This window comes from Lytechinus variegatus, chromosome 2, assembly GCF_018143015.1.
Source record: "Lytechinus variegatus isolate NC3 chromosome 2, Lvar_3.0, whole genome shotgun sequence".
In the NCBI taxonomy this organism is placed as follows: Eukaryota; Metazoa; Echinodermata; class Echinoidea; order Temnopleuroida; family Toxopneustidae; genus Lytechinus; species Lytechinus variegatus.
The window spans coordinates 14,786,809-14,811,283 of record NC_054741.1 but is presented as its reverse complement, the minus strand read 5'-3'; the positions used below and the strand labels follow the sequence as shown (position 1 = coordinate 14,811,283).

The 24,475-nt window shown below is 35.8% G+C and overlaps 1 protein-coding gene across 1 annotated transcript; it reads right to left on the bottom strand.

Annotated features, from left to right (window-relative positions):
• Positions 1-1,398: 1,398 nt before the first annotated feature.
• Positions 1,399-19,110, bottom strand: LOC121407405 (protein MTSS 2-like). Its single transcript, XM_041598461.1, has 3 exons — positions 18,570-19,110; positions 6,994-7,055; positions 1,399-2,737 (listed from the first exon to the last, which is right to left on the bottom strand). The coding sequence occupies exons 1-3, from the start codon at positions 18,636-18,638 to the stop codon at positions 2,638-2,640; spliced, it is 231 nt and encodes a 76-aa protein (XP_041454395.1). The 5' UTR covers positions 18,639-19,110; the 3' UTR covers positions 1,399-2,637.
• Between the last annotated feature and the right edge of the window lie 5,365 nt (positions 19,111-24,475).

Sequence of the window (24,475 nt, the reverse complement as noted above, 5' to 3'; positions counted from 1 at the left end):
GGTAGAGACTGCATCAGGAGCCGATGTATTCTTCAAGAGATAATGACCTAACCAGTAATGACTTTGACGGGGTCAGTAAAAGTGTAATCTCATTAGCAATGCATAAATCTTTATTTCCATATGTGTTTGGGACTACATACAGGGTAAATGTTTGCTATTTGAATATTATCAGTGCTACAGGGAGTATGGAGATTACAGAGGTAAACATAAAAGATTGGAAAGGGATAAATCATCCTTAAAGGTAAATGCTAGTTTTGGTAATGATATCAAAATGAGTACAGAATCCAATGAAATGACCACCAAAGTGTCTGTATAAATAAAATGTATGTGCCAAAGGATTCTGGAAGAAATTGTGTAATTGCTGAAAAATCAGTAAATAAGCACAGGATTTGGGTAGAGCGTTGGGCCCGACATTCAAAGCAATACTTATACATTGTCCCACGTGCACTTATCTGTGTTGGGGATCTTCGGTGTGGACATTTTTCAGCATAGATTTCAAGATTTCACAAAGTTCAGTTTATGTAACTGTACCAGATCTAGATCCTTGATGATATACTGACAATTAAGCCTTGTTTTACAGACTTTCTCATGAAATCAGTGTTTACTGCAACTACTGGAATTTCTCTTTAAATCAGATCATGGAGCGACAAAATATTTTAAAGGCTCCTGTGTTAAATACTGTTTCTACTACATGTATTTTCCACCCTTCCTGCCCTTTATATTTTATAAAGTTTGTTCTATACCCTGCATTTTAGGCTGCTAGTTAAATATGCCAACTAAGAAACCTGTAGTTCTTATCCTTTAAACAGGGAGTGACTAGTTTCCTTATCTTAATATGAAAATAAATACAGTTTGATGGAAAAGTATTAGGTATTAATCTTTCAAATTTGCATTTTAACTTTGGAAAAACAAATATGAAAGATGTTCAATAAAAAAAATACATTTTATTTTCAAAAAGATATTACAAATTTGCAATAAGAAATTTGCATTTTTATATTAGAAATATTCAATTTATAAACCCTCCAAATTCACTTTCTCAGTCTTCAGCCTGTATATGCATGGTGAAAGTTGAGCACAAGCCCCAATCTGATTTTACGTACAAATGCATTGGAACCCTACACACCAGTCAGCCTTGTGTTCCGAATTCACTTTACACCATTCATATTCTGCCTGGAGTACTGATTGATCTTATTTGTAGTTCATTGTTAGTATAACAGTATCACCATTGTGAGCGTTAAGTGGATTAAAAGCTTTGAGCTGTTGGAAAAACATGTTTCCAAATCATAGAAAACACCGCAACAATAGAGGATTTACAAAAGGAAGCCACTCAAATTCAAAACAAAAATTGTTTCCCTCTCTCTCTCTCTCTCATCTCTTTTTATAAAAAAACAGAAAATTTGCTAAAAACAAAATATTCCTTCATTGATGAAAAAATAAATAAATACACAATTAAATCTCAAATTTAATTTTTATCTTGAGCAGGATTCTGAATTCCATTAGCAAGTACGATGACCCCAATTTCAGTTTGTGACCAATACCATTTTAAATATATTTATGAATAAGATACTGTGGTCTGAATATACATGTAATGGAATATGAACATGAAGAGAAATGAATATGCTTTTTATCCAATAATTAAGTGGTGACTCAGTTTTCCTCAACCACACAAAGTAGCATCTCTGTCAAATCAGATAAATTCATAATTCAGCTTTTCTAAATTACCCAGTGCTTGTACAATTACAGGTACTGTAGGTCCGATCGTAAATGTAACCCTCGCGCTGGAGGTTTTGTTAATCTAAATATTAGGGGATTCCCTTTGTTTTAGCCACGACGGCCGACTATGCCTGAATATTTTTCCAATCAACCTAATATCCTTGATATCGAGTTCCAACTGCATGGATGCGGATTAGTAGAAATATCATCTATATTTGCTGTATTTATTGCAAGTAGCCAAGTTCATGAGCAGTTCAGGCGGATCCCGGTTAGAATTCATCATCAACCAATGCTGACGCAAGTTCACGTGAATCAGGGGGGTATTACATAAGTCCACTGGCTTATACATGGCGATTTGACCTGCTATTTATAGTTCATTTGGATTGATATAAATGACCCATGAATTATTCTGATTAAAAGTAACACGGCATGAAATGTTGAATACACTGGCAGATGTAATATTTTTTCAGTCTTTACTTTAGTGGAATTCTGTAAATTATTGATAGACATGAAAGTAATCTAATGATTGTACCTTTTTTTTCGAAACAGAAAGAATGAGGCAGCTTTATATTTGAAAAGCAAATAATCTGTAGAGTTACTGCACTACTCAGCAAAATATATTGTAATGTTCAAGAGCATGTTTTAAGGGGGTTCCATTTTCCAGAAGCTGGTGTCTGACAGCAGTTTTGTCAAATTCAAGTCACATAAGTTCTAACCTAACCTGTTTAAAGTTTTTTATGGAAACGTAAGGAATGAAGGTTTAGTTAAAACAGAACTTTGTATAGAACAATTTTCCACCAATACAGGCTGTTGTAATAATAGCGTACAAACTACTCTGTTATGTGAATAACAATGTACATGAAGGCCTATATTTTAAAGAGCTACATGTAATCTGGTTCACACGATATTCATGTAACATGAAGTCTATTGAGTACCCCCACGTTGCCTACCTCTTGTGTTGGTGGCAGCATCAGCCAACCGCTGGAATGCATCCAAGAAGGCTGACAGGACCGTGATGGTGGCCCTAAACACACAAACAAAGAAAGAGAAACAGAAAAATAAAGGGATTGGATGATTAATGATAAGATGACATTAGAGTCATGGTATCTGACAGAAGACTATCTGTCCTGTCAATGTACCAATAAACCAGAAGGATTCCCTCCTGTGTATGAACCCTTTAACAGGCCTCACATAACTGATGAATTATAGGTGCAATGAATATGTGTGGTTTCAGTTGCACTTTAACTTTCAAAATAATAATTTATTAATATGATCTTACTCACCTCATTTAAGCAGGTAAATCATGGGTTCAGAGATCACAGGTCTACTTTCATTTTTTTTCACTTTTAATTATCAATTAGCATGAGAAGGTCCAGACTACAAATGTAATTTCATTGATATCCTGATCCAATCATTTGATATAGACCTATGATAAATTTCCTGGGTTAATGCTGAGCGCTGAAGATTATAATGACATTTAATGTAAGCATGAGACTCCATCGGAGCATTCCATACATGTAATGATTTTCATGGACATTTGCTATTTTAAGCTACACTGTATAGTCAGTGAAAATCACAGACACAAATCGTGAAAAAATGCTTCTCCGGAGCTCTACTACTATTGTATATCTTAGTTTTATTTGTGAATTTAAGCTATAAAACATGTCCTGGTCATACCATGTAAGAAAAAAACTTTTCAGTTACCTGTTTATGTTATAAGGCCAGACAGCTATTGTGGGACAGTAACTTTACAAAGGAAACCAGGGCCTTGAATTACAAAGGAAGAGGGCAGTCGACTTTCCACTCACATCTTATTACCCCCTCCCCCTTCGCCATCCCCAGGCAATTCTAGGGGTACATGTCTTTAGATACATGGATAGGAAATGAATTTGAGCCAAAATGTCATCATAACTGCCTTGATGTATTGCTACTTTTATTCCTATGCTTATACCGCCATAAATCATGAAAGATTGTTCACAAAGCGATGAGTCATCTTTTTTTGTATAAATTGTGGATATGAAAGAATAAGCATACTGTATGATTATGACAGAGAATTAGTGAAGCGGGCTAAATGTAAGCAATCTTCCCTGCCAGTGACAAAATTGGCCAGGCGTGCACTCTCCTTCCGAGGCAGTAATCACTCCAAGGATCGCCCGGTAAATGTTTGCTTTTGTCTCCGTGTTTGGCCAAGAATCTCATCTAATTCATGTTTTGTTTCCGACTAATGAAAGATTCATGTTGCATGTCATCCAAGTGAAATTACGAGCAAAAAAAAATTACATCCCCTGCAATTTTCAGTGATTTCTCTCTTTTTTTGCAACCATGCTCATCAGACAAAAAGTAATTAAAATCACTGCATGGTTACTGAAAAATGATATCAGAATACAAAACTTGCTTTACACATACATGTATGTGTAAAACAATAATATTAGTTTTATCTCTCTTCTAATACAAAAATAATAACAATGCACATGCAATGCTAACATTGTTTTATTATGAATGGAAAAAATTTCAATGCTCATTACAATATGAATGAGTATCAAAAGGTGAATGTAATGCTACATTTTTAGGTGGTCTGTCTATGACAGATCACCTATTGATTTCGTCAGAATTTTCTTTATTTCTTTCTTCCTATCTTTATTCATTGTACCTATTTTTTGTCGCCAACTTTTCTCGAAATTGGCTGAATCAATTTTGCTGATTTTTTTGTCATATATAGAATCTATCATAGAGACGGCAAAATAAGCTTTTCAAGGTCATATGGTCATGATGACGTCATCTACGCGCCATTTTGTAAAATTCTTCATTTGATCATATCTTCATTATCAATTATCAAAAATTAACAATATTTACATGACATTAACTTCATGTCAGGGTTCAAATGCCAATGTCATCAAAGGTCATGTAGAGGTCATGACGCGCGCGTACGCGCGCGTCAAAGGTAAAAAAATCGTCCAAATGACCTATAAATTTTTTTGGGTACGTTTCAGGTCATTTTAAGCATTCCAAAAATTTGCGCGCGCGCACATATGCGCGCGCGTTTCCGCGCGTTACACCTTAACGCAACCCAGAAAAACCGTTTCTTTTAATATCATTGCATTGCTAATAAAATTCTGAGCAATTTGATACCTTGATCAACCTTCTACAACCATTAATAACGAAATTAACACCCGTTAAACTTTGCAGCACGTGTGCGCGCGAGCTCTCACTATAGGCCATATATGGGCAAAAACATGCCTATTGCAAATTCACTGTAGCTCTTTAAATAGTCCGTTGACCCCCAATTTTTTTTCATATATCGATAGATTATGAGTTGTAAATTTGATTTCATGTCACCATTGTCCCTAAATTATCTCGTGACGTCATCAAATAGGCGCCCAAACTAAAAATTTCATTTATTCAAAAATGACGTCATCAAATTTATGCAAATTTGGCTGTAACTTCTCGAATATAAATCATTTTTCGCCCAGATTTCGATATGTTGTAGTTTAGAAGGTACTCTTTCTACTCAGTTACATGAATATTCGTTTTGAGGAACGCATCATTGCGTAAAACAGCGATGAAAAGAGGCATATCATTTTTCCTCATTTTGCGTGTAATCTCTATGGGACATGACTTTTTCCCAAAACTCGATTCGACATTTCTCTATTTCGTGAGCCATATCTCCATTTTTTCTTGTCAGCTTTCCTTGAGCTTTTAACATGTTGTAGCTGAGATTCTGGGCTATCGGAAGTGTGCCCTTCATTTTTGGATCAGATGCCGGGATCATGCCCGTATTTCACTTGCAAAATTGGAATTGTAATTTTCAAAATTGCTTACGTGTAATCTCTATGGGGAATATCGTGGCTCAATGGATAACGCATTTGACTTGCTTTCTCGAGGGCGGAGGTTCGATTCCTGGGGTAGAAAAGATGATTTTTTTTTTCATTTTTTTTTCTTTTTGCCACCTCTTACATGATCCTTTATGATAATTAAAAGGTATGAAAGTTAAAATTTAGCAAGATAAAACAGATTATAATTTTTTTTTTCATATCACATGTATTTTGTGTGTAATCTCTATGGGACATGACTTTTTCTCAAAACTAGATTCGACATTCCTCTATTTCGTGAGCCATATCTCCATTTCTTCTTGTCAGTTTTGCCGGAGCTTTTCATATGTTATAGCTGAGATTCTGGGCTTTCGGTAATGTGCCCTTCACTTTTTGATCAGATGCCGGGATCATGCCCGTTTTTCACTTGCAATATTGGAATTGTAATTCTCAAAATTGCTTACGTGTAAAGTCTATGGGAAACATTAATAATCACATTGAGCAATGGTCAAAATTTATTCTTAGGATGTCTAGAATCAAGATTATCAATCATATCTAAATTATTCATTTTATACACTAGCCGACTCTGAATGAAAAATCATGACAGACCACCTAATTCGTCCGCATGACGAATTAAATTCTAGTTCATGCTGTAGTCTTTATGTATAGGCTGTATATACTGTATAGAGAAAGTCATAACTGTATAACATTTAAATGACAATTTTGGTAGCATCCAAGTGCAACATACAAAAATCATTATCAATCAAACTGTTCTAAAATTGTAACGATTCAAACTTCTATTACATACAACTACATGTACATGTCAGAATGTCCATAAATCTTTGCTATACATGCAGGGAACACAATTACTCCAATTCCATCTTGAATTAGAAATAAATGGCGACAGGAAAATACCAACTAGAATGAGAACGCCATATGTCACTCTATTTTTATGCTTCATTCTTCATCTACATGTAAATCAAAAGAAAATCATTTTGTGATATTTTAACATACGGCAAACAGAAGTGATTCAAAATGACTCGCTTTTGTCCGGCACAACATAAGTGTTGGGAAAGTGTTAGTATTAACAAATGATGCAGATGTTATAAAACAGCTGTAAATCACCATTTGGTCAACATCTGTTTAGATGGTGAGCTGTTACTTTTTTTGAAGTCTTCTTTAATGAGTGTGTACTTGTATGTTAAAGGTATAGGAGGTGTGAATGCATATATGTGCATGTGTTATAGACACACAGAATACATGTACATGTATAACAATGGAAATTTAGATTAAATATTAAATAACTTTTTAGAAATATGGCATTTAAATTATCATTGGATATGAACTAACAGTACTTGCACAAGTGAAAAGGTTGCTTAAAAATGTTAAGAATTAAACAGGGAATTGAATAAAACAATTTCATACAAAAATATGTCTCACAATATAAAAAATAAATATAATTAGAACAAACCTGAGCTGTGTGTGAAGCTTGCCGGCTTTGCTCGAGAAATCATCCCAAAGAGGCGTATGTGACTGTGAAAAAAATGACACATAAAGAAAATAAATGAAAATCTCCTTCAAGAACAAGATGAGGAGTGAAACTAGTCCTTTATGAGAATAATAACCATGACCTACATGTACCCATTCAACTACATGTACATTCATACAAATATCAAACATCTGACATGTATCTCGGCCATGTTAGGAATTACGAAATGCTATTTCTCTGGAGTTCTTTACTTCCCTACTTTCAACCAGTCACATTACTGCATTTCAGTGGCTTTTACTAGTCAGCTTGTACCTTACCACAGGTAACACCAATTTTATTAACATGGTGCAGTGGAATGGGTACAAGCCACACATGTACTCAGACATCTCAAGTACAATTGGGCAAAATACTCCAAACATGTACATGTATGTGGTTTACAGCCCACAGGAGAACAAATTGACAAGCTGGTGCAAGAATGCCCTACATGTCAAAAAACTAATACTAATCAAAATGAAAAAAAAAATGTCCTATGTCCATATCTACTGAAGATCATACCACATTTACACCAAACATGAATATGGGAATGATTTTAATCTACTATATGTATGCAAAAACAATTATTTCATTAATATGGTTCCATTTTTTTTACAACATTATAAAAGTGACAGGAGTCAACATTTATACACTTGACATTTTTTGCAGGTAACGCTTCATGTATGAAGATGACATTCACACATAGTATGACAGTCAAAACCATAAAGAAATGATGGAACATGTGGTAAAATCATGTGATATTACTTGAAAATATGAATAATACTAAGATACATACATGTATGTACATGTACAGTATGCAAAGTCCTTGTGATAAATGTACATTGTAGTGAGCGTATAGAAACTCTTTACACACACACAAAGATGTGTCATTCATCATACAATAAACAGCCAAGTCTTTAATTGTATTTTGAAAAATGATTAATGAAAGTTAACACAAAAGTCATTTGCTAATTTAATCTCTCTGTAAGTTATTTCCATGTTTCCCTCCATACATGTACTGCATTTAAAATTGACCTCAAAAACAGAAATCACTGTCAAGTTTAAGTTTAAATATCTCTGAATACTTTCACTAAAAAATAAAACAAAGCATTTTTTTGGGGGGGTCCTCCCTTTCCTCAAAAAAGAGGCATGAAACCCATGACTCATGCTCGATTTCACTTTAATTATGGCAAATCTGCAGCAAATGCACGTTTCGGGAGGTAACCTTGTCACACATTCATGATCATATTCGGTCGTAAACAGTGAAGCCGCACTTTAGCCGTGTACTCCATTAGTCGGTGGAAGTTGGAAGGGAGAAGACGGCTTACCCCGCTAAAAATGTCCCATCCAGGGGATTTTATGATGTCCCCTCATCACATAGATAGCAATTAACATTTTATGCATCTCAGGTTTGTGCAGGTTACTCATCAATAGCATGAGTCCACAGACGGTATCCTCTTCCACTGGGACTCTGTCGGTTGGGGGCTTGTGTTGTCAGCAAGAAAGGCTCAAGCACATTCGAGGACCTCCTCCTCCACATACTCTAGTCTATCTTCCATACTCATATTTTCCATTATAGCACCGCAACTATGCCCCAAATTCCCAAAAGAATTCATCTAGGAAGGGATACAGAACCCTTCCAGGGTCCCGTAACACAAAGGTTAGCGATTAATCATAATTTAATTTGAAAGAACAATTCTGATTGGTTCTCAGTCTCCAAGCAAAATAAGCATGCACTGATGATCTTGACTATGGTCGTTTCATTTTATCGCTAAACCTTTTTGTTTCGGGGCCCTAGATTTTGTTTTGCAAAAACTGCCAATGTGTGCACGGTCTAATAATTTTTACTGATTTGGGATTTGGAGTCTTCGAGGTGAAAAGCGAACTGAATCACTGTGACCCTCAGGTCTCTCCTGATTATATTTATATGTAAGTGTACTTGGGGTGTGCAGTTGGATAACTACATGTACACCAGGGTTTGCCCTGTATTGCAATGGATTCTTATTAAATGTGCTCCAGTCCCCTCTTCATGGTTCTTCCATTGAATATCGGAAGACTAGTTTCCAATATGAAAAATAGTCTACATGTATGTCTTTGAAACAGGAAAATTACACACAATGTAGGCTCCAGTAAACCTACAAGAGTTGTGAGGTGGATTTGAACCTGGGATCTGTGGTTAGACAGGCAAACACAACCGCTCCTGGTAGTCTTGATTTCACTCAGCTAAAAAAAATAAACACATCTGGACATCTATTTCTTCATTTCTTGCACTTAAAGTCAGTCTACAATGCCAAGGAGAATGTACATGTACATAATTTTCATTGTACGACCAAACCTAGCCCCTTTAACCCAAGACATGCAGTATAAAGTAAAAGAAGAGCAAATCCTTTTTTATAAAAAGTAATAATCCCGACCTTGCCACGAAAATTTCACTTCATGCAAGATTAACAGTGGACAAGACTTTCCTCCTTTCCCAACAAACTGCTACATGTAAAGAATTCTTGAAGTCCAAACCACAGAAATCAAATATGCATGTACTGGTATTCATGAATAATTGCATGATGAATTCATAAGAATATAAAGTGGTAGACCTACATACATGTATACACGTTCAGTAAACATACAATATACACATACATTTTTAAGAAGATATTTTCCTTTTAAAAAATCACTTTCTAGAAATGATTGAATTTCATTGACAAGTCTGACTACATACATGTACGTGTAGGCCTGATCTGGAAATGTATAGAAAATTGATAAATTTGAGGACGATTTTTTTTTTTTCAACAACACCATGCTACATGTACATGTACATGTAATTTTAGGCCAATATACAACAGAAGCATCATTAAAAGTTGTATAATAACTCTAAAATTACACATTAAAGTATGTGGCATAACAGAGAATGCCAGTACAAATTGAAATGTTTGAGGTTGCGGCAGATATTTGTATAAGGTTTCCACCACAGTTCCTTGGCTTAAATCATAATTTGCATTGCGTTCGAGACTACATGTCTACGAGTACATGAGGATAATGGCACATGAAATACCCGTCGCTAGGCAACAAGGCCACATGTGTGAAAATGGCTCGGGAGACAAGACTCTGTGTACTTGACAGAGTAATAAGAGAGATGAACGCTAATTGGAAAATACACTGAAAACGCCAACAATGCATGACATGTTGTCTCATGATGCAGGCGGCTTGACAAGCACCCTTTCAGACAGTGTAAAAAGTGTAAAGGCCAGTTTGGATGTTGTCAAATTAAAAACCACTGTGGTTTACAACATTGTTGATTCAATGGGATTTATAGGCAGTGCAGGATTCGCACGTTTTCGCCAATGTCTGTAGGTGAAATGATCAGAAGACTGAGATGTGCGGTATTTTGCACGATATTACCACACCACCACAAGTGTTGCCACATTTCAGCTGAACAAGTGTCAGTCTGGACAGATCTACTTACATGTACTTGTAGTCATAACATTTTACAAATAGGCCCTAAAATAAATATAATCATCATTAAAACAGAACAAAAGAACTACCAGACCAGTACCTACTCTTCAGATTTTGACCCATTGTAAAGAGGCAGTATCAGTGTATGTTCTTGGTGGGGAGAAGGGAAAATGGCCTTAATCCAGGAGTGGAGATGACATCATTTTTCATTTGAAGTACATGTACATGTACGTAGCATAGTATAAATAATGAAGTCTTGACTTTCTTTTCATTGTTAAAGTATTCTTTCTTCTGGCTTCATTTCTCTCCCCTCATGTCTTTTTTTTTACCTATAACTCAGGGCAGACACCCCCCCCCCCCTTGCCATCGGCCCTACATATACATTGTACATGGTACATGGTACTTGGACACATGATGCGGACAGAGAATTGACAGAATATTTATGATGGAGACACAAGGATTCTTGATGACAGAAAGTGATGAGGCCATAGGGTACAAATTGTGATACAATCCAAGTAGGACTACATTCTAGGCCTCCAGACATTTTATGTCAAATCATGATTCAGATTCATGAAGTTTTAACAAACAAATAGAATAAGCACAAGGAGAATGACACTGAGATATACTTGTAGCTCGACAAGGGCAAACCAACTGGATGGGAAAATTTGAGAAAATGGGAACAGGCTGATAGGGCCTACATTTTGATATTCATGAATTTAACTACATGTACATGTAAAAGTAGAAATGTTGTACATTCCATGCATCAACTGGCGTAGCATGTGCATGTAGGCCTACACTAAAAAGTTTCTTCAGACTATCACTTCCACTCTTTATAGAGCTCACAAGACAATCACTGTTATTGGAGAGATACATGTACATGTAGCGTCTCCTCTACAAAACTTCACGTGAGTATGGTGATGAGTTTAGAAGACTACGCTGCTTTTTCAAGGATCAAACAAGAGCAATTAATGTATATTTCAAATCAGAATCAATTTAAATTGCTCATTCAGTCAGAGATGGCTGCGTAATGCCAAGACTTTGCTACAAATCCAAACCCCCTGGAGCAGAACCTCATTTCCATGAATCCCAAGGAGGGAGATTTTAAAGACTTCACAAGGGATGGTTATCAGGGGAGCAATTTGAACCCATTATAACTCTCCCATTAATGCAAATGATGGACAATTTCCACTGCTCTGACACAAGAGAGAATGAGGAGTGATTTCTGTTGGGAAGAGTGCTGATTTTCTAGATCCTTGAATGGATGTGCAGTGCCTTGGTCATTAGGTGGTATAAATCCCAGCGTTGACATACATGTAATAATTGAATTGGGACATTCAGGTTTGACCAAAGATGTTTTTGGATATAAACATCAAACCCTAACCCTAACCCTGCTTTCCAGTTTGCAAATCTAAAAAACTCTATTGAATTAAAAACCCATTCAGAAAAAACTTTGATGATGAAAAATTATAATGTACAATCAAAACATATTGTCAACACTGAACAGTATAAAATACATGTAGATTTGTTTGACTGACTGATATAAAGATGATAAGCCCAGCAATAAAGGACTGCATACAAAAACCAGTGAATGTTTGTAAAAAGTGACCAAGTTGGCAATTCCAATAACTTTTTGTTTCTCTATTAAAAGGGCTTGATAATAAGGAATTAATGCATACCCTATGAATTTTTAAATGTCAAATCATCAAATAAAATGTTTAAAGTGAATCGAAATGGGGTCTCTTTTGTGAATTCCACACAATGTGTTGAACAGTAGCATCACTAGCATGGTATGTAGCTTACTATTTGATCAGCTGAAATGTACTGAAGCAGGATATACAGATGTAAGCAAGGATTGTATGCAAATCCATTGAAGTTCACTGTATCATCAGTCAAGCATTATGTTTGAATTTAAATTCTTTTGATTTTTTTCAATTACCGTATACTTTCAGCATTTGATATACAGTAAAAGAGGATCCTGAAGTTAATTCAAGGAGCATTATTTTAGGATGCAAATTAAATGTACATGTACATGTACATTTACATTTTATTCTAATAATTCATTTAGCCTCATATAAATAATGTACAGATGTTGTGACTTGTTGCAACATGGACCCACATGTACACTACAGTACTACACAGTTGCAGTGATGTAATCTGGGAAGGCAAAAACACAACTAATTGCAAGAGCTCCTTTCATAAACCACTGGATTTATAAATACTCAGTATGTGAATTCCATCATGTACAAGACAGTTTTTAGGAGTCTGAACAAAGAATGCTGATTAATCACAATTTAAAGTAGAAGAGAAGATATCACATGACAGTGTCTGAGTTAACTGCGAAGGGTACATGTATAAAATCACTGCTAACATATGTAGGCCTACAATTTCAGAACAAAACCTTTGTTTGAAATCAGCTATGTATGTACATGCACTATTTTGTAGTAAGTTGACACCTTTTGCTTTTCTGACTAAATAATGATAATGCTTCAAAAATAGCCTGTTTCTACATGGAATGATTAGATGCTGCCGATTCCCTCACAATCATCTGATTTCAGATGATGTGAAATAGCTGAAATTTCAAAGAAATCACAGCAGACCCTGTCAGTTCCCTTGCAGGAGTGTATATTAATAAAAACATATGTAGGCCTACAGTAGACTGTTAAAAATTGTGCACTCATGCACACTCTGCACTGTACACATTAGTATGGAGGCAGTACATACAAGTATGTTAAAAATATGAATATTTCATGTCCATAGACAGTACTACTGTAGAAATCAATAAATGGCTCCCCACAGCACAGCACTGCATCCATGATAATAACTGAAGGGCCGTCTGCACCATCCCGAGTTTTCAAATTAGCGCGCTATTTCTGATCCGGCAAATTATCCCGATCTGAAAAATCTCGAGATTGTTTGTAATGCAGACGCAATTATCGCGCTAGTTCGTAGGATTAATCTCGAGATTGCAATCCCAAGTCAACTCGGGTTTATTTGCAAAATAGCGCGCTATTTACGAATTATCGCGCTAATTCGTAGGTGCAGACGCACTCGGGTTTGGACTCGGGTTAATTTATTCATGACCTTCAGTCCATAATGCAATTCGCGTTCCATTTCCGCCTTGGTAAAACATAAACAGCGATTATACCGAACGCATGCGAAAGTCAACTTTATCATAGCGTTCATCAATTCCCCAATCAGCAACGATGGTGTCAAGCCCCCCGTGAATGGATTTTGGGAGAGACCAGACCGATGGGGGAGGCGCTCATTATCGACGATGGTCATAGTCAATAACAATACTGACAGCATTGTCTTATTCCTTCGCAAAAATGTGAGCAAATAGCATTTCTTTCATGTCTTTCCTCCCCTCTCTCCCTCTCCCCCTCTGTCGTTGCCTCGGAGTCCGCCATCATATTAAACGAAGAATACTTCACTCGCTTATAATTATAGCGCGGCTGAGCTGAGAGGATTGTTGCATAACAACGGTCGAATTCGGCGAAAGAGTACATGGACTTGATTGCATATCGCGGGAAGTTATTCAAAAGCGCGGGCCGTTGAAACTCCAAGATCGAAAGTGCGCATGCTCGGAATATCGGGCTTGTTGCCTCGCTCGAGCAAGAATCGCTCTTCGTGCGATGGTGGAGACGGGGTTTCTTGAATCTCGAGATTAATCGCGAAGAGGGCTGATCGGGCTAAAATCTCGAGATTGAGCAAACTCGGGATGGTGCAGCACCGCCTATAGAGCTATATTATGATGAATTAATGCATTTATTTTTGGGTGTGCACTAAATCACTAATCTCATTGACATTTTATCTGGCTGGTGCAGTGTGTACTGGCAAAAGACCATGGAGGAATTCCTCTCTCTGTATATTACAATAAACATATACAAAGTTAATGTTTGATTTTTTTGTGTGTAGCAATATATTCTATTCCAAAGCACTTTAAAATTATGTAACATCATCTACGGCACTTGTACCAACACTCATTCAGTGATCGCCAAACAAAGGATATCCCTCAACTCCACCAGTCAAATGCACCACAATTTAAATTTTTTCTTGAAGGAAAAGAACAACCTGAACTGGAATTTGAAAACAAGACCTTAAAGCTATTTGCTCTGTGTGACATGTGACATTCACAACTAAAAGACTGCAAATCTTGCTCACAAAACTCAAAAAGAAAGGAGTCTGAAAGTCTGAAACTCTGTACAGATGTATGCCCACATACATGTAGAATACTGGTAATAAAATATGCTGTTACACTTTCTAAAGTTTCTATAATATTCACAATATTTTGCACCCAAAAGGATTGCATTAATATACATGTACATACCTGTACATGTAGCGTGTTCCCATGCATTCCTTTTCAATATCAAATACAAATATCACAATAAATGTACATTTAGGACTACATTGCAATTTGTTTAAATGAAAAGGTACATGTACACATTGTAAATTACAAATGAAGATTCAACAAAGCAAACAGGACTATGATGGGAGTGAGAATTGAGTGAGTGATTGAGCTCATTGAGGACAACTTGTACAAAATACAAAAAGAAGAAAGCAAAGCAAGTGAGCAATAAAAATTATGGACTGAGTTGAGCTCCAATATGACAATACATGTAGGCTCCTAGAAAACATGCATTTATAAATAACATCACAAAAAAACATGGACGTCAATCAAAAACTAACATTTCTGTTTCTTGAAATTTAAGGCGCTTATAATATTTATTCAAATCTGATTTTAATTTGAAATGAATAAAGAAGTTTGAATAGAGTAGCATGTGCATTTGAAATGCTACAATGCTGGCCAAATAAAAGTCAGTATCACTTGAGCACCGCAGAAGTGGACAGAGATTCAATGTGGCTATGCTTCGATTGGCAATTAAGACCACGCTGTGTGACCTGCCAGTGAACTCAATTTTAACAGAAAGGTGCATATTGCTTATGAGTCCATTAATAATAATTCCCTGGGTTGAAGGCGATTCAAAAGAGAAATATGACCAGGTCTTCACTTCACACTCAGTGTCTTTAGTAATCCCTTCAAATAAAGGTGTGAGTCTGGACACAAAATAGATATTTGTCAGAAAGAAGTGTTGAAACATGTATACGTACATGTATACTGGAGAGATATTGAAATGCTGTACAATTTGTAGCATTTGTACAGGCCTATATACGAATCCAAATTTATTTACCGGTACCTTTAACATTGAAATTTTGGATTCCTCAACTTAAGTAGTTGTTTTTTACTCTAATCAACACCAATGGTTATTTTATTTTGTGATATTCAATAAACAATAAAACTATCTATAGTAGGCCTACTGTAAGTGGTAGGCCTATACATAAATGTAGGCCCTACATGTACTTTCACAAATCACATTAATAAAAAAATACTATACAAATCAGGTGAAATACTTCACAGCTAATAATAGATAAAGACACTACCAGTATTTTAATCAACTAAACAATACAAACTATCCAGAAATTGTCACAGTCAAATGAAATCTGCACAGCTCCTTTATAATATTTGAAGTATTTATCATAACACAAAAAAAAGAAACTGTGAAATTTGAAATAAATGACCTTTTTTTTACATGTAAATAATTGACCTTCAAGAAGCATCAATTATATTGGAAAGGCAAAGCTGTCCCTTTCCATGGATCCATGCATTCAAAACTGGTGTTTGTTCAATGCATTCAATCAATTGGTTGATCTGTACATTTGCAGTTCACTTGTGGACACAAGTCCAAAGTTCAAACTGAAATAACAGAAAATGTGACTAAGACATTGTACTGTCAACATGACACTGTACTGCTTTACATGTATATGAGCAGTTGCTTTACTTGTACTCAAAGTGAATAAACATCCCTCAATAAACAAGCACAAAAACCAATAGAGTAAAGTTTTACATTGCATGTTTTAATTTTAGAATACAAATTTACATACAAGTGTAGATGTACCTGCATTTACACTGTACAGAAAATGTTTTTAACACCCATTTACATGTACAATGTACATGAACAGGTATGATGTGAAAGTGAAAGCATTTTATTTTATAGAGAGAAAGTTTATCTGTCTGAGCCAAAATTCATTAAGTTCCAGCAGGCCTTTTAAAACCCTAAAAGCTACTTAACACAAGGAGAATAAAGGACAATAACATCAGCTAGCTGTTTTCTTCTACTTTCCAAAACTCACTCAGGTGGAAAGACAAAGTACCTATGGAGTTGTGACCAATTGTTCACCTGAGTATTAAATCCTTTGTGGGTGCATATGCATTCAAAAGATGTCCTCACTCCTAAACATCAAAACAGCTGTTCGTAAAATTGATTTTATCCAGTATACAAGTTATGTTCAGGTGGGTGGAAACATGATATATTTCCTGAAACATGAAGAAAACTGCTTCAAATTACATGTACACATTATACTCTTCAAATCAATACATGTACTTTTTGGTTTGTGCTACATGTACAGTACCAGTTATCATACAATGTACATGTAGGCCAATCACCCTACAATCAAGCCACTCAAATGAAAACATAAAAAGTTGGTTGCAATGGTTAAACCATGAAGACAGTTCACTCGAATTATTATCTGGTCAAACAAGAGGTCACCTTTTCCACACTGTATAGGTTTGACCAGTTTCATGAGGTTCTGTAAAAATCATACACTGGTCTGGCGGATAGATTGAGCAGATTGTAAGTGCCCCCTACATGTACATTGGGCATGTAGGGGGCACTTGGAAAAAAAAGTTCCATGACCAAGACTCAGGGGAAAATCAAAGAGGAAAGGAAAAGTTGTGAAATATGAGCTCCAATAATTCTCATTTTTTAATGTCAAAATCTAAAGCAAATCATAATTCACAAGATTTTAAAATGCAAATTTTATGAAATCCAGTCCAATAATAAATGAAAAAATCTAACACATCTTCTGCTGGTAATTATCCTGTCGCCTGGCTTATCATCAATTTGCAGTTAAATCCGTCTTCCATTCTGATTGTGTCAAAATATTTTTCAATGAATGAAAGTTACACTGTATAAAGTGGACTCCACTCCTCCTCCCAAAATATGCCAAATTTAAAAAGTAAATTAACAACATTAGATCAAGATTTAAAGGTCAAGTCCATCCCAGAAAAATGTTTTTCTTAATCAATAAAGAAAAACCAGACAAGCATATTGCTGAAAATTTCATAAAAATCAGATGTAAAATAAGAAAGTTATGACATTGTAAAATGTATATATATGCACAATTTTGTCACATGCAAATGATGATAGAATCATCCCTCACTCACTGTTTCTTTTGTTTTTTTATTGTTTGAATTCAATTTTTCCAGATTTGACAAAAAGGACCAAATTGAGTCTTGACTGAAGTTCACTGAACCATAAAATCTTTAAAATTGTTATTTTACATTTTTAGGCAGATATAAAACTTTGTCTCACATGACAATGAGAAAATTTGAATATTTCATATAAAATACAAAAGAAATATGAGTGATGTCATCAGTCCCCTTATTTCCATAGACCATACAGACTGGAATGTGCATACTATAGACATTCTACTTTACAGTCTACACATAGATCTAGGCCTAAATGTAGATCTGTTTTGTGAAATCAAGCAGCCGAAACTTAATGTCATAACTTTCTTTACACAGAGATGCCAAGAGAGTTCAAAGACCAGCTATGCGTGAGATTTTCTGTGAATCTGAGTGAGATCACAGACATTGTGTACAATGTATATGGGGATAGGCTGTGATAGTTGCGTGAGACAGAGATTTGAGGGGATGAACAAGAGTCCAAAATGCCTGAGTCTCACACATAATGCGTGAGACTTGGTAGCTCTGTTTACATCCAATTTTGATGAATTTTTCAGTGGAATATGCTTGTTGGATTTTTATTCAAATCAACTTTTTGCTCGGGTGGACTTGTCCTTAGTTTAAACTTTAAGCTAGATTTATATTAATGTTGTCAGTGTTATTTTAGAGGTTATAGGGCCTACTAGTACTTATAGTCCGAACATTAACTTAGTCTTTACTTTAGTTAGAACTTAAACTTAGAGTCTTAAGTACAGTTAGACTTTATACTCACCTTCATATCATTAATCACACTTTGAAATAGGCCTCCAAGAACACTGCAATCCCTCTCACTCCCTTCCATTTTAACAATATTTCTTGCTTGTTCTAGAGATTATCTAAAATTAAGAATCCACACGATTAAACTCCACGAGGTTGAGCGAAAGGAAGTCCCTGATGACCGTCTTTCTTTGTGCAAACCCGGCCCAGCTGATCTGAATGGCAATGATCCCTCGCCTTCCCAGAGCCGTCCCGACTACCGTACCGTCTCCACTGGCCGCAGCGGCGTCGGCTGCACGCATGCAGCAAAAACCGGCCGAATGACGCTAGCTACCTCTACGGGAAACTCTCCGGCCGCTGAAGTGTTGCAAATTAAAATGATAATCCAAATATCATTCAAAGTTTCTGCATCTGAATATATTCACACAAACATCAAGAGCTTCCAACATTTACCGCTTCAATTGAAAATATCCCATCAGAATTTTGGTGGCACACCGATACGCTCGATGTACCGGTATCCGATATGATGCCAGCTGATCTGCACGCGTGCGCGATCGACTGCAGTGCATGCAGTGCTAGCTAGTGCATGCATGCAGTGCAGCGCGCGCGCGCCGGATCGCACCGTACTGTATCTCTCGTACAAAAAGAATCAATGAATTTTAGGATTCATATAATTATATACATTTTTTTTCATTTATTGACTTAAATAATCACCTCCCGTGTCCCCTAAGCTTGGGGAGTGGGCATGGGGTGCATGTGCATCCATATAAGTTCATGCAAATCATCTTTTCATTTCATTTTCCACAAAATTTAAAGTTATAAACCATAGAGACATAACGGTATATATATGATATAAACCAAGTAAATACAATCGTAATAAGTCAATTCATAAACAATACATGCATCAAGGTCATTGAATGAACTTAAAATAAACATTTTATAATAAAATACAAAGAAATATATGATTTTGTGAAAATTGAGGATCCCACTAGAAAGCAAATCTTGTAAATTGTGGGCTCCTCAAAGTCCACCCTAACATGACAGCAAAATTTAACGTCATGACTGATTTATGTTTTTGTTTATATAATTACAGCATTATTATCATTACTTTGCTTACAAAATTGCGTCTCTGGTGAGTACTTCAAAAAAATTATTAAAACCTTTCTTTTAGTCTTGTTAATTTCTTTATGCAGCTTGAGCACTGTACTAACTAGACACAGTCCGTGGCTTTGGTGCTTTATAAGTCACATGTATTACTAAAATCAAATTTCGGGACTAGATTTTGACATAAATGAATCCAGAAAAATATAGGGCCCTATTTCACACCTTTTCCTTTCCTTTTCTCTTTTTTCTCTATTATTTTCTTGGTCGAGAAATTTGCCATCTTTACGCCAGTGTGGCATTTATAAGCGTTATTTTACTTAATATTTTTCAAGTATTCTTGGAGCAAAGTTTACATCAATTACTGACAGGCATACTGCAATATTCGCTTCCAACAAGGAGTGGGTGCGGTGCGATCCCCCTCCCCCGAACTAATAATGGAGAAATAACATTATTGTCGAGATGATTGCAGAGCCATTTAAGATTATTAAAGAAGAAAGGGAAACTAATAAGTAAGGAGGAGGAGAATAAAAATGAAAACATGAAAAAGAAAATGAAGCAAATACAGGCCTCCTAAATAGCGGGTATTTGTGTGGACTTGTTACAAAAAAGGAAATCTTCACTACGTATCAAAACAGAATTCACTCGCACTTTGCGCCCGTATTGCCTTTTTGATACATCCTATATACATTCATCATGTTCATGGGGATTTGGCTGTAAAATGACTCGTTTTCAAAATAGGTCGCGCTTCGCGCTTTTGTTGTTAGTTAATATGTAAGATATGGATCTTGTTCCCGTATTACAAAAAAATTTTAATAAAATTTTTAATTTTTCAGGTACGAATCGTTAAAAAATAGTTCGCATATATACCGTGCTCGCATTATACCGAGAAACGTATATCCCTTCTGCAAACTGTTGTGTCAAACATGGGTGTTTATCATGGGGGTGGATATATCACCTCAATATTTCAGGGGATAGAATGTGTTATCACCCCCTCCCCCATAATTTACTGTCGAACATCATAATATTTATGATGAATCATAATTATGGCAGGTATGATCAAGATGATCATCAGGAGGGTGTACAAAATAGTCATCATCATTATGGTACACAGCAAAAACTGTGGTGTTAACCGGTGTACATAGAGGACCACATCAGTTATTTTACACCGGTGTTAAATTGGTGGTGTTAGTTTTACACCTATATGTGTTATTACAACCACTATGGTTGTTACATTTACACTCTTTGGTGTTATGTTCAATCTCTAGGGTGTTATTTTAACACCTCAGGGTGTGGTCCCCTATTAACACCAATTGGTGTCAGTTTTAACACCACAGTTTTTACAGTGTATATTTTTCGGTGTCGTACATGCGTGATGACCATCATTTTCTCTGAATTTTTGTGAAAAAAAAATAATCGAAACTTACGAAATGTCCTAACTTTCTTATTTTACAGCAAATTTTGATGAAATTTTCAGTGTTTTGCTTGTTTGACTTTCCTCTTTTTATCTAATTTAACTTTTTCTTGGAGTATATAGACTTTTCCTTTGACAAATGAAACCGATAACATATATTGTAAGAAACAGAAAGCTGGCCAGAAAGAAAAAAAAATCTAGGATAAAACAGAATAACATGTTCATGTTTATGCTTTTAGGAGATTAATGTTTGTCTCCCCTCTCATGCCTATATTGAATACTATTCATGACATTATCTTGCTATATTTTACCCCTCCCAGCTGTAAAGCGAATGGGATGTGTTTATTTTACCGCCTTTTTAAATTCCAAGTAAATTCGGCTTTATGATGTGGAGAACATACAAATGAGAATAGAAATTTAAGAGTGCTCGAAAGGGAAATAACCATGAAACCCGACAAGAGTCCTTAAACATGGCTCATTTTCTGATTTTTTTTTCAAGACAGCTATACTGTTGTAGAAATAAAGCTCACAGCCTGATATATATTATACTTAACACTTTAGTCTTACGGACAATCGCAAACCCCACCTTTCTTCCTTCAGCTGGCGTTCAGATGTGGGTCTTGGGGCTGTGGACCGCCCCCCCCCAAAAAAAAAAAAAAAGTTTCACGGCAAATAAAGGAGGAGAGCTCGTGCCTCGCGCTTTGTAGTATTTTTTAAAGACACAAATCGTGTTCATAGTCTTTTCAAGGTTACTGATATCCAGCCCCTGCATATGAGAAATTAGCTTTGTAAATTTTCTGTGGTTTACTCATCGAAATCAGTATTTCTGCTTTGTGTTTTTTTTTTGGGGGGGTTACTGTCTTGAGAAGAAAAACAAAACCCCTCCAAACTTTAGATGGCGCAATTCAACGAAACACAACCCATGCAGTGCCGTCTCCATGTACACGCACTGACACCACAGTGACTTACCACTACGTATGTGCGTCCCCCAAAATACTATACACTTTTGAAGTGGCTGCTGAATAAAAATATATCACTTTTAGGGGAAAAACTTATATATTTGGAAAGCCAATAAAGTCAACTTTCAAATGATACCAAAAAGTTGGAAAATCATTCATGCTTGAGCCCACCAGAACAAAGGGTATGAAAATTAGGCTGGGCTGGAATTAGCCTTTCAATTTCTGTCAGTTTTTGAGAGGCAAATCCTTCGGAAATTGCAAAGTTAAGGGTGTTGTGATGAATTAATGATCAATCGTGACCAGTTTGGGTTGGTTAATCAACCCTCCCCCCTACCCTCCTGTTGAGAGACTGATTGCTATTGATTGTCATGTACGCGTTAAGTGAAGAGCAGAATGTTGATTTGATGAGAAATTCTGAAGTGGGGCATTAACTTTTTCCTATAAATCATTTAGTCAACGATTTATTAATAAATCAACTCATTCAACATGTTCAATGTGCAAAGTGATCAATCGAAGTATCGAACATTCATTGTTTTCAATAGATTATTTCATAAATCATCATAATCGGTCAATTTCTTGGTAATCATTCAATGAAAAAATAACTGACCATCAGCCACCGGTCACTGGACAGTTAAAGGGATGGTCCGGGCTGATAGTGTGTATAGCTTAATAAATAGAGTAGAATTCACTGAGCAAAATGCCGAAAATTTCATCAAAATCGGATAACAAATAACAAAGTTATTGAATTTTAAAGTTTAGCAATATTGTCTGAAAACAGTCGTCATGAATATTCAATAGGTGGGCCGATGATCAAAAAATGTCACATCGCCACTTGTTCTTTTGTATTTTATTATACGAAATTAGGTTTATTCATTTTTTTTCTTCCAAGAACTAGAAAAATTGGATTGACAACTGATTTAGTACATTAGATATTTATTGCTGTAACTTATTTCATTATGAGGGAGACATTATTCACATAAGTATGAAATAATGAAAAAAATATGATTTTAGGTAATAACATAAGAAAACGGAAAGTGGAGATGTGACATCATCAGCCCACCTAATGAATATTCATGACGACTGTTTTCACAAAATATTTCTAAACTTTAAAGTTCAATAACTTTATTATTTGTTATCGGATTTGATGAAATTTTCGGCATTTTGCTCAGTGAATTCTACTCTGTGTATTAAGAAACAAATATATTTTCAGCCCGGACCATCCCTTTAAGTTTTGAATACCAGTTGGCTACAACCCTGGAAGTGAGACAGAGAGAGCGCCGGGGAAATAGAGGTGGAGGGGGGGGGTACATATGACTTTTGATTAGTAAAAGGACACAAAGAAGAGGAATGCCCTTTTAGCCAAGTCTTACCATATCTTGCCTTCTTGCTTGTAAAACGGGTACCATCACATTACTCTGACTCTCAGGAACACACTGCTGAGGTCCACAAGATGAATGTGCTACACTAAAATTACCGTTCCTGTTCATTCATGCATTAGATTGGTACCTCATTAAATTTGCCTAAGAAACCAAAATTTATCTCACTCAGAAATTTAGCAGAACACCCTTTGCTTTTTAAGTTCCAAACGACTAACCACTCAAAAACTGCAAGGAAAATTCCTGCCAATCCTAGCTGGCTGCCAAGCTTAGTCTCCCCCCAGAGTGATACATTTTTTTTTATTTGGCAGCCATTTCAAAAATGTATATTTTTTTTTTTGGGGGGGGCGCACTGTATAGTGATATAGTTGACACTGATTTGTGGGACTCCACGGGAATTCATCTGCTAAGTGCAGTGTGCCATGATAAATTTGAATTATGTCTTTCTGAAACTTCTTTCAACACAGCCCATCGATCTGAATAAGAATGTAAACAAAGCGCATCATTCGAACTTGACAACAAACCAACATCTAAAAGGGAAGCTTACCCGACAAAAAAATGTTGCAAAAATAGCCCCCCAAATCCTAAAAGTATTACAAGGCTACTACCACTTAACGGTCATTAATGACCGTTAAGTAAAGGACTGAGCACTTTTAAAAAGGGCTGTTACAGGGGCCGAGGAACGGTAGGGGCCGCCCCACTTTTTTTTTAAACCGACGGTCATAAAAATGACCTTTTGATTGTGATTGTCATTTTCTAATTTTCAGTGTAATCTCAAACCCCTTTCAAATCCGTTCCACGGCCCCTGTGATATAACAATGTGTATATGGTTGATGTACGTACTGAGAAAATACTTTTAATTACATTTGTATAAAAAAAACAAAGTTCTCAAATGTATCCCTCAAATTGAGAAATCAAGATAATGCCGCTCCGAATATTACACTAGCCTGTAGTACTTATTTTTTGCAAGGAGTTTCAAGAGAAATAGTAAGAACGAAATGTGTGATTAAAAAAAAGGTTTTAACCAAAAATTATGGGGATTTCGTCCACGAAAAAAATTTGGCATGCAAAA

What these genes read in the sequence shown, in the direction of transcription:
- LOC121407405 (XM_041598461.1), bottom strand. Translation starts at nt 18,638, where the DNA reads ATGGAAGGGAGTGAGAGGGATTGCAGTGTTCTTGGAGGCCTATTTCAA. An exon ending in GTGTGATTAATGATATGAAG is followed by an intron (nt 7,056 to 18,569) that starts GTGAGTATAAAG and finishes TTTTTTTCACAG; the next exon opens with TCACATACGCCTCTTTGGGA. An exon ending in AAGCTTCACACACAGCTCAG is followed by an intron (nt 2,738 to 6,993) that starts GTTTGTTCTAAT and finishes TTGTGTGTTTAG; the next exon opens with GGCCACCATCACGGTCCTGT.